The sequence below is a fragment of the Indicator indicator genome, chromosome 32 (assembly GCF_027791375.1).
Source record: "Indicator indicator isolate 239-I01 chromosome 32, UM_Iind_1.1, whole genome shotgun sequence".
NCBI lineage: Eukaryota > Metazoa > Chordata > Aves > Piciformes > Indicatoridae > Indicator > Indicator indicator.
Window position 1 is genome coordinate 1133860 of NC_072041.1, and position 14072 is coordinate 1147931.

Below are 14072 nucleotides of genomic sequence, written 5' to 3' on the forward strand. Positions count from 1 at the left end.
GAACAAGGTAAAAAGTTCAGCAGGACTGGGACAGGTCCTCTGCAAGGTCACTGGATGGTCAGAGGAGGTTTCATTTTGGGGGGCTGGCTCTTCAAATAAAAGCTGATTTTTCCCCACATGGCAAGCACAGAAGGGCCCACACTGGACATGTGGCTCAATACCTTTCCCCAAACTAACTTTGGAGCCTGACAAGGATTATATTTCACTTTGTTTGGCAGAGTGAAACAAGTGTTTCCTTTTAGCTTTCAGAGTTAAGGAAGGGTACTGAAGCTGGCCTGAAGGGATGAGGAAAACCAGCAGTTGCTGCACATTCCAGTGGGTTCCACTCTCAGAAACTCAGAGTTTACCAACAGGACTGTGAGGATCCATTATGAGAGCCCTGCACGTGGAAAGAGTCACAGCCTGCTCGTTACTGCAGCACAGAAACACCTCCAGAGAGCCTGCAAGGACTGGGAACACTTTGCTTTAGTGAAGCTGCTAACCAAAAGACAGCCAGGGAAAATGGGAGGAAGAAAAGAAGGAAGGGAAAGAAGAAAAGAAGGAAGGGAGGAAAGGGAGGAAAGGGAGGAAAGGGGAAGAAAGAAAGAAAAAGGAAGAAAGAAAAAGGAAGAAAGAAAAAGGAAGAAAGAAAAAAGAAAGAAAAAGGAAGAAAGAAAAAGGAAGAAAAAAGGAAGAAAGATAGGAAGGTGGAAAGAGAGAGAGGGAGAAAGAGAGAAGAAAAGAGAGGAGAGGAGGAGGGGGAAAAAGAGAAGGAAAAGGAAAAGAAAGAAGAAAAAGAAAGAGAGAAAGAAAGAGAGAGAAAGAGAGAGAGAAAGAGAGAGAGAAAGAGAGAGAGAAAGAGAAAGAGAGAAAGAGAGAGAGAGAAAGAAAGAAAGAAAGAAAGAAAGAAAGAAAGAAAGAAAAGAAAGAAAGAAAGAAAGAAAGAAAGAAAGAAAGAAAGAAAGAAAGAAAAGAAAAGAAAGAAAAGAAAGAAAGAAAGAAAGAAAGAAAAGAAAGAAAGAAAGAAAGAAAAGAAAGAAAAGAAAGAAAGAAAGAAAAGAAAGAAAGAAAGAAAGAAAGAAAGAAAGAAAGAAAGAAAGAAAGAAAGAAAGAAAGAAAGAAAGAAAGAAAGAAAGAAAGAAAGAAAGAAAGAAAGAAAGAAAGAAAGAAAGAAAGAAAGAAAGAAAGAAAGAAAGAAAGAAAGAAAGAGAAAGAAAAGAAGGAAAGAAAAGAAAGAAAGAAAAGCAAGCAAAGCAAAAGCCACTTCAGTGCTGCTGAGCCCAGCAAAGGAGCCTGGCTACTGAAACCTGCAGTGCTGAGGCTGCCTCCCAGCCCCTCTGTAGACATTTATCCAGCTGGGCTGTATTTGGAACACATTTTCCTCTGGTCACTATTAGACTTTAAGCACCACAACGTGACAAAAAGCAGCAGCAATTCATCATCTGAGGTAAAATTTATCCTTTCAGAGATTTCTGCCTTTTCCCTTGGACTTCACAGAAGCCACTTTCCACAGGCTGGGGTGGCCTCTAGAAATGTAGCACCTTGAACAAAGGAGCAACGTTTTCTTTTACTGGAAAAGAGGTAAATGAGGTTTTGCAGCTTGGATTGGGAGCTGTTTATGTTGTAGCTGGCTCAAGGAACACTTCAAGCTATTCTTTTTCTTTTCCAGAAACATTGGAATCACAAAAAGGTGGAAAAATCTGCCCAGAGAACCACAAAATCCTTCATTCAAAACCAGCAGCAGCAAATGCTGGAAACCCTCTGACCACTCTATTGCCATCCACACCTTTGTTCCAAAGTCAGGAGAGAGAGGAGGGGGGGAAAATGGTGTCCAGAGGGGTTTGAAAGCCAGGCAGTAACACAACTTGCATGAGGTTGAGCCACATCCTACCTTTTTGATGTTGCCCTCTTGGGAGGTCACCTCGGAATCAGTCAGAATTTGCTAAGGAAAAAAAAGAAAAATCAGTTGAGTTGCAGCTCAGAATGTTCTAAAACAGTACAGATGATGATTGATGATGTAGATGATGAAGATTGATGATGAAGATGATGATGTTTTTTTCAAAAGTCAAAACTCTCAACTGCCAGAGAGCCATACACATGGGTTAATGGCCATGGTGGTCTTAGGTTGATGGTTGGACTCCATCATCTCAGAAGCCTTTTCCAACCCAAGTGATTCTCTGGTTCCAGATGTTTTGGAAGTTTGGTGGGATCCCCCCCCCCCCCCCCCACATTTTAAGGATTTCTGTAGCTTCTAGAAATAATTCCTTTGGATCTGGCGCTGATGGCACACATGTGGCTGTCCCACCATGGGCACCAAGGTGATGGAGCTCTGTGGCAGGTGACCAAAGCCAGCCATGGTGACTTCACCACCTCCCTGGGCAACCTGAGGAACAATACCTTTGCTGCAAGAGTGGTCAGGGATTGGAACAGGCTGCCCAGGGAGGTGGTGGAGTCCCCATCCCTGGGGGTGAGCAAGAAATGTGTGGCCATGGCACCTGGGGACATGGTTTGATGGCCATGGTGGCTGTGAGTTGCTGTTTGGACTCACTCATCCTAGAGGACTTTTCCAACTATTCCATGATTCTACCAGCACCATGGCTCATGAGGAATGGTGCCAGGGGCAGGTCTGATGGCAGCTGCATCACCCCCTGTGATGTTGGAGGCATCTTTCCCCTCACACACACCTCTGCTCTCCCCTCCTGTGCTCAGCCAAGGACTTCACAGCACAGCAGCAGCTGTAGCCCAGTGGCAGGGGCTGCCCATGGGGTCAGGGCCGTGGGATGCTTCATGGGAAGCTCTTTAATTCCTCCTCCAGCAGAGGTGTGGTGGTACAAGTCATTAAAACACTGCTGGGCTCTACCTCAGATTAGATCCAGGTCAGCAGGCATTCAGGGAGGTCAAGTACCTCAACTTCCTATCCCACTGGATAGCCCCCACCAGGATAAACATGTCCCACCAGGACTTGATGGAGCAGCCAGGCTCCAAGTGGTTCACTCATGTCCCTGACCTCAGTGGGGATCTTAGATGTCTAAGGCTAAACACAAGACTCAAGGGCTAGGGTGGGGTCAAGGTTCTCAGGACACCCAGGCAAGACAGGACTGGAAAGCTACCACAGAAGAGGAAAAAAAAAAGCTCCAAAGAAAAAGGAAATGAAAGGAGAAAAAGGGGAAAGGAAGGAGGGGAAGGAAGGAGGGGAAGGAAGGAGGGGAAGGAAGGAGGGGAAGGAAGGAGGGGAAGGAAGGAGGGAAAGGAAGGAGGGAAAGGAAGGAGGGAAAGGAAGGAGGGAAAGGAAGGAGGGAAAGGAAGGGGGAAAAGGAAAGGAAAAAGGAAGATGTTAAAGGAAGGGGGAAAAGGAATGGGAAAAGGAAAGGAAGTGGGAAGGAAAAGAGAAAAGAAGGGGAAAAGGAAAAGAGAAAAGGAAATGGGAAATGGAAAGAGGAAGGGAAAGGGAAAGAAAAGGAAAAGGGAAAGTGGAAAGGGCCAAGGAGGCTCTGTCATGTTTCAGAAGCTGAGGGTTTGGCACCAAGTTCTTGGAGTCCTCTGCCCATGCCCAGGTGAGATCAACCAATTTACACATCTCAGGAAGGCTGGCAAGCATCTCCAGGCTCAGCTGTAATAACAATGGGTGTGTGTGTAGGGGGGGGGGGTTAACTATCAAGAGCCCCAAAGCATTCTGTGTTTGACACCAGCTCTAATAGACACTGAAGCTGCGGTTTAGAAAGCAGCTGAGAGCAAACAGGACTAGGAGGCAAACAGCAGAGCAGTAAAATCCCTGAGCTCCTGCTCTGCTCTGTGCACACAGCCAGGCTGAAACCTCACCCTGGGCCACTGCAAGCTAAGGATCTCTCAGGCACAGTTACAGGCTCGTGTCCCTGAGCTGCTGGGGACCTGCTGCCTGTTCCCAAGCTCACTCTCAGCTCCTGTTACCTTCACTGGGGGCCAGTGACCCTCAAAAGCCTTTGGAGAATTAGGCCACAGAACTTTCAGAGCTGGCATTTAAACAGGGTGATGCTAAAGGAGTTAAAAGTCTTCTCAGAACAGTTTGGGTTGAAGGGGACCTTCAAGATCATCCAGTTCCAACTCCTCTGCCAGGGGACACCTCCCACTAGAGCAGGTTGCTCAAGGCTTCATCCAGCCTGCCCCTGAGCAAGGGCTTCACAAGGGCTTGTGGTGCTAGGGAGAGAGGGAATGGGTTGAAGCTTGAGGAGGGCAGATTGAGACTGGAGATGAGGAAGAAATTCCTGCCAGTGAGGGTGGTGAGACTCCGGAAAGGTTGCTCAGGGAGGTTGTCAATGTCCCCTCCCTGGGGGTGTTCAAGGCCAGGCTGGATGAGTCCTTGAGCAGCTGAGTCTAGTTGAGAGGTGTCCCTGCCCATGGCAAGGAGGTTGGAGTAGATCTCTGATGTCCTTTCCAACCTGAGCCATTCTGTGATTCTACAACCTCCTGCTGCCAAAGCACTGCTGAGGCTCTGAGCCTTCAGGAGCCTTCCTGGGCTCTGGAGGAGATGCCTCAATTCCTCCTCTGCATTCCCAGTCTGGAATGAAGTCTGCCTGGCAACGCCTTTCAGGACAGATGGAAGCTGCCAGTCAGGTCAGCTAGGCTGGCACCCTGCAAGCCCTGAGGGGCAAAGAGTGTCCCCTGAGGTCTCTGCAGCAGGAGACCTTGGTGAGTGCAGAGCTGTGATGTTCACAGCACCTCCTGATTACAGGAGAAGAGGGGAAGCGAGGCCCAGATGTGATGTTTATTGGTAAGAATAACAAAAGATGCTTTGAAAATCTCCTCATTGGGTAATTTTAGCTCAGGCTGGACTTCATCTGAGACAAATGCCATAAGCCTAAATATAGTGCTTGACGTGTACAGTGGGGCTGCTCCTCTGCACTTAACACAGATGTTCTCAAACCTCCTCAAAATGTACACCAGATGCTTTTCCTGTCAACTGATCTCTAGATTTTAGCCAAAAGAAAGACACCAAGTCAGCAGCAGCCACCTCAGAAACCCCTCTGTGGCAGGAATCTGCTGGGAGGATTCCTCCTGCATTCCACCTCCTGGCTCCAGCAAACTGGTGGCTACAGAACCTTGCCTTGGTTGCAGGAGTTGGGGATGTGCTAGGAGTTTAGCAGAGCCTCCTGAGTGTATACTAAACATGTCAAGTCACACCATGTGATTCCTTTTGGAAAACAGTTTACAAGCTGGCATTCTCCAGCTGCAGTTAGCCCTAATTTGATTACATTACCCAGACAGATCACAATGAGCTTGTGTAAATAGTAATGTTATCCATTCATCCCCTCAGCTCAGATAAACTGTCATTAACCAACAAAAAAAAACCCCAAAACCAACCCCAAACCTCACCAGGCAGAGCCTGATGTGTTCAGCAAGCTCTAAGGGTGATGAATTATGGAATCACAAAATGGCCGGGGTTGGAAGGGACCTTAAAGATCAGCCAGTTCCAACCCCCTGCCATGGGCAGGGACACCTCCCACCAGCCCAGGTTGTTCAGGACCTCATCCAGCCTGGCCTTGAACATCTTACAGGGAGGAGGCATCCACAGCCTCTCTGGGCAACCTGTTCCAGTGTCTTCCCACCCTCACTGGCAAGAATTTCTTTTTCATCTCCAGCCTCAGTCTGCCCTCCTCAGGCTTCAACCCATCCTTCTCATCCTAGCACTACAAACCCTTGTCAAAAGCTGACAGAGCAGAACCTGCCCCTGCTCCAGCACTCTGAGTCTTGATTCTAAAGAAGTATTTCCACACCTGCTCCCTTCATGAGGACAGAGGAGCCACATGAGCACAGCAGGAAAGAAAACACAGATAAAATACCCAGAAAGCCCACCTGGCACTGCCAGGCTAACATTGGTCTTCTCCACTCTCAGTGGGTTTGCCAGTGGGAAGCTGTCCTGGCACAAGCTGCTAAGGCTTGAGCACAACAAGCTCCTGAGACCTGCAGACACCACAGTGTGGGCTCACCCTGGGGAGGACTGGAAGCTGCATTCAGGAGCCCTTTGAAAGCTAGCAGCTAACAAGCTGACAATAGGCAAGTCATGGAGATGATGCCCTTTCAGAGCAAAGCTGGAGGGAGAAGGAACCCCCAGCAAACCAGCTCAGCACTCCAGGGGTTTTCCTATCAACCCTGTGGAATTTTACAGCACTGCCTGGCCAACAGTTCCCCCAAATTTTACATTTTCTATAGTCACCAAAATTTTTGAAGTCCTATTTATTTGAGGAAATTTTCAATATCCTGCCTTGGGAATTTGAAATGAATGTGTGCCTGGAATTGAGAGGAAAGGGAGGAAAGCTCTGGTCTGAGAGGAAGAATTTCCTCCCCTGGCTGGTGAGAAAAGGAGGATGAACAGCACCACTCTGGCTGGCAAGAAACAAGCCAAGGGCTGCAAAGAGAATAAAGAATAAACCAAGCATTCACTGCTCAGGGCAACCCCAGCACAATTGGGAACACTGTAGAGCAGCCAAACTGTGGTTTGTGGACCAGTAACAGTCTGCAGAGCTGTGGTATGCACTCCACAGACCATTCTATAACCATTTTTTTTTTTCAGTTGAAAGTCTGCACAAAAAGGTGGGAGAGTGCTGCAATGGAAAACGTGTAAAATGAGGAAGGATCCATGGTCCAAAATCTTCTGCCCCAGGGAACAGCTCTGCACTTGCTCGTTCCTCCTGTCCTCTATGGATTTACAGAGGAATGTCTCCTGTTTGCCATCTTCCAGCAGAACAAAACACATTTTACAGAGGTGAATCACTCCAGGGGATTCCAAAGGGTGTTCAGAAAGAAAGGAACAACCTAAGGCATTTTTTACTGACAGGATGAGAAGCAATGGGTTGAAGCTTGAAGAGGGCAGATTGAGACTGGAGATGAGGAAGAAATTCTTGGCAGTGAGGGTGGGGAGGCACTGGAACAGGTTGTCCAGGGAGGCGTTCAAGGCCAGGTTGGATGAGACCTTGAGCAACCTGTGCTGATGGGAGGTGTCCCTGCCCATGGCAGGGGGTTGGAACTGGATGTTCTTCAAGGTCCCTTCCAACCCAACCCATTCGATGACTCTATGAATATCATCTTCTTATCACAGGTAGCAACCTTCTGTGTGCCCCAAGAGCTGCAGGTTTGTCAGGGGTGGTGAATGCCAAGAAGAACGAATGTCAAACATCCCAAACATGGTGAAGAAGGAAGGCTGCAGGAAGGAAGATCAACAAGTGACTTCCATCCACGCTGTGGCAGCTGCTGTACCCCTCTGTGAAGACCTGGCTGCTCTGTGCCACTGCCACCGGGCTGAGCTGCAAATACCAGGAAGTTAAACAGAGTCTAATGGGGAGCATTTGTAATAACTTCAATAAGCTGAGGACTTGAGACTTTCAGCCAAGACAAATAAGAGAGGGCACTGATTAGCAAATGTCACTGTTCCCCTTGCCAAGCACTCGGGTCCTGGTGATAGGAGAGCATTAAACATAATCTCCTGGTCTTTAGGGGCTCTTTGATTTTATATTGCATTCTTATCGGGCTCTTAAAGTCCAGTGTTAATGAGATGAGAAATGCACTGAGTAGTCTGGCTAAAAGAGAAGGTATTTCATTCACTCCCTGTGCTGCTGGATCCAAGGGAGGGATCACAGCATCACAGAGTGGCAGGGGTTGGAAGGGGCCTCTGGAGATCATCCAGTCCAACCCCCCAGCCAAGGCAGAGTCACTCAGAGAAAGTCACACAGGAACATGTCCAGGCGAGCTTTGGATGTCTCCAGAGATGGAGACTCCACCACCTCCCTGGGCAGCCTGCTCCAGTGTCTCCCCACCCTCACTGGCAAGAATTTCTTCCAGTCTCAACCTCCCCTCTTTCAGCTTAATTCCTGTAATCCTGGGAGCAATTCCCTCAGAGAGCTGAACTCTGGGCAGATGGAAGGGACACTTCTCTCCGTGTCTAGCACTGAGCAGCGTGTAAGGATTAAAACAGGCTGTGAGCACTGAGCTGTGGCTGCACTCCCTCAGTTTGCTCATCTCCAAACCTGGGAATGTGCCTAGCAGACTTTTGTGCTGAATTAAACATGAGCTCCTCTGCCACAACCTGCTCCTGAGCTGCAAACCAGTGGCATCTTCACTCTAACCACAGAGAAAGTGGTAGAAGGGAAGCTCAGGGTCACCAACCCTAAATTCTGGCTGCCACAGAACTCCATCACACAATCACTTAATGCAGCCAGAGCCATTTGTTATCTGAGCTAAAAATCATCTTGAAGAGTGAAGTGTCATGTTTTGGTTAGCAGATAAAGCTCTGCTGCTTGCAGCCATGGAAATGGATTGGGTGGTTAGCTTCAGGCAGATATGATCCATCTGTCTTCTGTCCCCGACCCTTTTTAGTTATAAAAATGACCTTGATATTGACAGAATAATATAAATGAACTTCCCCTCTACTTCCTCTATTGATAACCTGTTTGTTAAGATGATCAGTAATAATCATAAGTAAATAAAGAGAGCTCATACATCTCCCTCTGATGGGGTGCTGACATGAGCTGCAGCTGACGCCTGGGGACCTCTGGGCTGTGACTCAGGAGCTCAGAGTTCACATTCAACTGCAGCCTTTGTCCCCAGGACACACACTGACACACTGCACTCAAACCTGTATGTAACCAGAGCTGTTCTGAGGAAGATGCCTTAGAAATCCTCTGCAAGGGGAGAAGTGCATTGAAATGGGTTCAACACAAGCATGCAGTGCCTGGGACAGTTCCTTATTCTGACACCAGGCATTGAGGACTCCCTCTGGGTGAGGTTCCTTTGCCTCACCTCACTTCTGGCATCAGTGGGGTGCCAATCACTTTCAGTTCCACTGGCAAGACTGTCAGCAGCACCCTGCCCTTCTTTCAGTGGCAGAGGTTTAAGCACCTCCGAACCCAGGGGCCAACATCAAGACTCTTTCTTTGTTCTTACACAGTCCCCTTCATGGCAGACAAAGTCTTGCCACTGATGCTGAAACCCATGGGCACCAAAACTGTAGGAAACAGTCCCAGCACCTCAACCCCTCTGTGCTTACTGCTGCCAAAGAGAAGGACAAGGATCAGAGTCACAGACTGCATTGGGTTGGAAGGGACCCTCAAAGGGCATCTTGTCCAATCCCCCTGCACTCAGCAGGGACACCTCCAACTAGAGCAGCTTACCCAGGGCCACATCAAGTCTGAGCTTGAATTTCTCCAGGGATATCAACCACATCTCTGGGTAACCTGTTCCAATGTTTCACCATTCTCATTGTGAAGAACTTCCTCCTGCTCTCTTGGATACACCAAGGCTAAGGTTTTCCTATTGAGGTCTCAAGATACAGAGCTGGGCTGGCTGGCTTTGGCTTCTCCCATCAGCCATGACACAGCCTCCCCCCTTCTCTAAGTGTACCAATTATACAACTGTGGATTTGAGAAACAACAGAGGAAAATGACCTCATTTAATTCTCTTCCTCACAGCCTAAAAAGGCACTGATAAGGATGAGGAATTGGTTTATCACATTTAAAGAGCACATAACATACACATTTCTCAGAGACATGCTTGGTTCAAAAGCCAAACTCTTTCCTCTGCCCAAGCCACACACAGCTTTGCTGAGCTCACTGACACTCTTCTGGTTGCCCACATGCAAGCATGTCAGATCACAAGCACAAAAGCCAACTTGCATTGCCCTGTAGAGAGAACCTGCCAGAAAGCCAGCTCAGTAAACGGCAGCCACATCCCAGAGCTTATCCCCAGCCCCATAATGGCCTTCAGGGTAGCCAGAGAGTGCAGTACAGCTAAGAGCTGAGCTGTGACACGGAGAGTGTTGATCATTAATCACACTTGAAGGAAAATAAAGCCAAGATGCAACATTCCCACCCCATTTCCCAAGTCTCAAGTGGGGAAATGCAGTGTCTCATTTAGCAGCCTGGTTTTGCTGCTCCCCCTGTGAAAGGACCAAAAGAAACCAGCAGCCTCCCTAAGAGCTGGTACCGACAGGAGGGTGTAGCCTGTCTGGGAATGTCTCCCTGCCTGGCACTCAGACAGAAGGGATGGGATATGTCAACTTGATACCCATCAGCAGCATAACCTAACTGTCACTTCAACATGACAAGGTCACAGTCAGTCAGGGTGATGCAGTGAGAAAAATGGCCCATTGCAGCCTGAGAAGGACTGGAAGAGAAACATAAGGCTGATGAAGAGATGGGGGAGTCCTCCTGATTTTAGTGGAAGTTGCAGCTGTTGGCTGCTCTTACCAGGGGTGACCTCCTCTGAAAGACAAAGGAGGTGGTGACCAGCACAGCCACCAAGGCTGCGTGCCACAGAGAGCCTGGAGGGAGCTTACATCACCGAATTCTCCTCTAATGGAGCTAAATAAATCTTTGCTAAGCTGTGAAGAGCCTCAGAGGGGCTGGAGGAGGAGGGGAATTTTCTGTCCCAGTGTGTTTCTCTGCTGGCATGATCTGAGCTAACCACAAGGAGCAGTTTCGGTTCTTGCATGTGCCACTCTTGTGCCACTTGGCCTCAAGATGCACTCAGGCACAGAGTAAGTGCTTGCTCTGAGCTGGTACAGTGCCTTGGAGAGGAATTTCCTGGAGCACTGCTCTGTGAAAGGAGAGAGAGCAACACAGGGAGAGAAAAGGGCACTTGGCCTTCCTTCATATTAGGGAGCAATACTAATTCTAATCAAACCATATTGATCTTAGTATGAGGCAAATGATGTTAATATTAATCAAATCGTATTGATCTTAATATTAAGCAAATTATATTAATATTAATAAAATCATATTGATATTAATATTAAAAAATTATATTAATACCAAATCATATTGATCTTAATATTAAGCAAGTGTTCTTAATATTAATCAAATCATATTGAGCTTGATACTAGGCAAATGACCTTAATATTAATCAAATCATATTGATCTTAATATTAAGCAAGTGATCTTAATATTAAGCAAATGGTATTGAGCTTGATACTAAGCAAATGATATTAATATTAATGTTAAGAAAATGATAGTAACTTTAATATTAACCAAATTGTATTGATCTTAATATTAAGCAAATGATCTTAATATTAAGGAAATTATCTTAATATTAATCAAATCGTATTGATCTTAATATTAAGCAAAAGATCTTAATATTAAGGAAATCGTATTGAGCTTGACACTAAGCAAATGATAATAATATTAATCAAATCAGATTGATCTTAATATTAAGCAAATGGTATTGAGCTTGACACTAAGCAAATGATATTAATATTAATGTTAAGAAAATGATAGTAGCATTAATATTAACCAAATTGTATTGATGTTAATATTAAGCAAATGATCTTAATATTAATCAAAAAATATTGATCTTAATATTAAGCAAATGATATTAATATTAAGCAAATCGTATTGAGCTTGATATTAAGCCAATGATATGAATATTACTGTTAAGAAAATGATGGTAACATTAATATTAAGCAAATTGTATTAATCTTAATATTAAGCAAATGATATTAATATTAATGTTAAGAAACTTCTATTCAGAGTAATCAATATTAAGCAGCAAATGATCCTCTCTACAAAGCAAAGCTCCCAGAGAATGTCTCTGTGCACTAACTTCAGACACAATCAGTTTCTTCTTCCAAAGCACCCAGGGGTGGTTTATCTGAACTGTTAGGAGGTGCCAGGTGAGCTCCAGTTTTAAAGAGCTGCAGAAACAATCTCAGGCAGAACCGGAGAACATTTTGCTTGGAATGATAATATTGTGTTTGGAAAAGGTCAATATTTTATTTCCTCAGCCAGACAGAGAGTGGGTGGCAATTCCAAGGCATTTTCTTGAGGCAGGAATTCAAGGAGCCCAAATGGAAAGAAGTTTCTAGGTTGTTAGTTGGGTTTTTGTTTGGTTTTGGTTTTTTTTCTTGGGCTGCTGCTGTCTTCTGCAGCTAGGAATTTGTGTTTAGGGTTTTCAGGGGCATGATAGGGTTGGAAGCAGCTCCAGTGCTGCCTTGGAGAGAAGGCCAACCTGAGTGCCTACAGCTTCACCTTGCACTAAGGTAGTAGAAAGAATTCCAGAGAGAGGGAAAACTTCTCCATACGAGGGAGAGAACTTTTACCTATGGATACTTGGCATTTGTCCCAGATAAGCTTCTAGAAGGATGGAACCAGAAGAGTAAATCCCTCAAAAGCCTCTCAAAGGCTTTTAAAGTAATTCCTGGGACTGAAACCTCCTGGTTACAAGTGGAAGGATGCACTGAGCCTCTCAAGAGCTTCAGACATGAAGGAATGTGAAGATTCTGGCTCCCTTACACCACAGATGCCATGAGCACCTCTGCCACTGACTTCCAGGCAGTGTGCTCTGGCCAGAGGAGCTTCTGCACCCTCTGCACAAGGTGAGAGACATTCAGCTCAGAAGCTCAGATCTGCTGCTTTCCTCTTTCAATACAGCACCAGGGAAAGAGTGACCCCAGCTGAAATCCTCCCCCCAGCTGCTGCCAAATGTAACTCCACATCCCTCTGCCCCACACACTGTCCTGGAGAGAGATGCTGGCCCTGGACAAGACATCTTGAGATGTGGATTAGGAGTAAGATCCAGAAGCTATTTTATGAATTTGCCTGCCCCCCACCTCCTTTCTTTTTTTTTCCCTCTTGCAGTAGATAAAATCCTTTTCCTTGCACCACATAATTGTGTTCCATGGCAGAACTGGCATTCATCATTGCCCTGCTGTCCCCTAGCCTTAAAAGATAAAACATCCACAGGGTAATAAATGTCAAACTATGATTATTGATGCTTTCAATTAAATTGATTATCTATTTGAGGTGCATAGCAGGGTGATTTATTGCTGTCTCTTTAGGTTGCACGATGGCTTCCCTGAAAGGTGAGCATTTGGACTCTTCCCATAGATTTTTTTTTTATTTTCTATTCACTTTGATTTTTTTCCAACCATCCCAGTGCTTGGGTAACCAAAATGGCACCTGGCTGAGGCAGAAATACCCTGAGGCAGAATCACCCTGGGACAGAAACACCCAGAGGCAGAAGCACCCTGAGGCAGAAGCACCCTGAGGCAGAAGCACCCTGAGGCAGAAGCACCCTGAGGCAGACCTGAACCTGTGTTCTCTCCTGGAGCATGGAGGTTAGGAAGCAGTAGCTGAAAAGGAAAAGTTTAAAGGGTTGATGGAAGGATGGAATGCATCCCTGATTTACATCTCTCATTCCCAAACTTTTATTTGCAGGCTATATTAGACCCAAAGTGGGAGCAATCCTGAGCTTTGCTGAGTACCACCCAGCTGAAGGGAGCTGAGATGACCTTCAGCTCATTGCTGGCTTGGTGTTTTTATTAGTTTCAGATAGCAGGAGCTATAAAATTCAAAGACATTTGCTCACCAGTGCTAATCAGCAGCTGCTTCACAACCAGCGCTTTGCTGAGCTGTGTCATGGTTAAGGTGACACAAGTTGACCTTCATCTGATAATTTACGTGAAGAAATGCCTCATGTCGCAGGATGACCCAGGGCCAGCTTCCTCTGCTGCTGCCTCACAGGTGCACAGCTCACTTCAGGCTGCTCCACACAGCAAACTCAGCTCCCAGCACCCCTGGGCTCAGCCAGCTCAGCACGGCTGGGGAAATGCTGGGAATCGGCATGAGAGGAATCATCATTCCCTTCCTGAGCTCTTCTTGCTGGCCACAAAGGAAAATATCTCAGACTTTTCTTCAGGCAGGAAGGCTTAAGGAATCTCAGCAACACCCTTCCCATTTCCATGGGGAAATAATTCAGTCCTGCTAAGCCACTGACTTTACATTTGAGAGAGGGACAGATTCTTCTCTGCTACCCCCACATCTGCTACTTCCAAGCCCTGGGGAAGCACCAGGTCAGGTGAGCTTGTGACTGAGCTTCCTGGTGTGACACACTGCATGGCCAAGTCTCCCACCAATTATCATCAGGAGCCCCCAGGACACAGGACTGCAGGCCAGCTGTGCTAGATGGTACAGAAAGTAGGGAGATGACTGCTGAAAAGCCCTCGTGAACTAAGTGAACACACAGAGAAGGATCACTGCCCAGTTTCACAGACAAACTGAGACAAGCAAGCAGGTGAGGAACCCAAACCAGAGTCTGTGGCAGTTAGCAATTGAGTTCTGAGCTCCTCAGAC

General features: G+C 46.5%; 1 protein-coding gene across 1 annotated transcript in view; it reads right to left on the reverse strand.

Moving 5' to 3' along the window:
• Window positions 1-14072, reverse strand: part of PRDM16 (PR/SET domain 16) — a 178501-nt gene that overhangs the window by 134509 nt on the left and 29920 nt on the right. The window contains exon 3 of the mRNA XM_054394822.1: window positions 1871-1921. Coding sequence (XP_054250797.1) covers window positions 1871-1921 — 51 coding nt within the window. The remainder of the gene's footprint in view (window positions 1-1870; window positions 1922-14072) is intronic.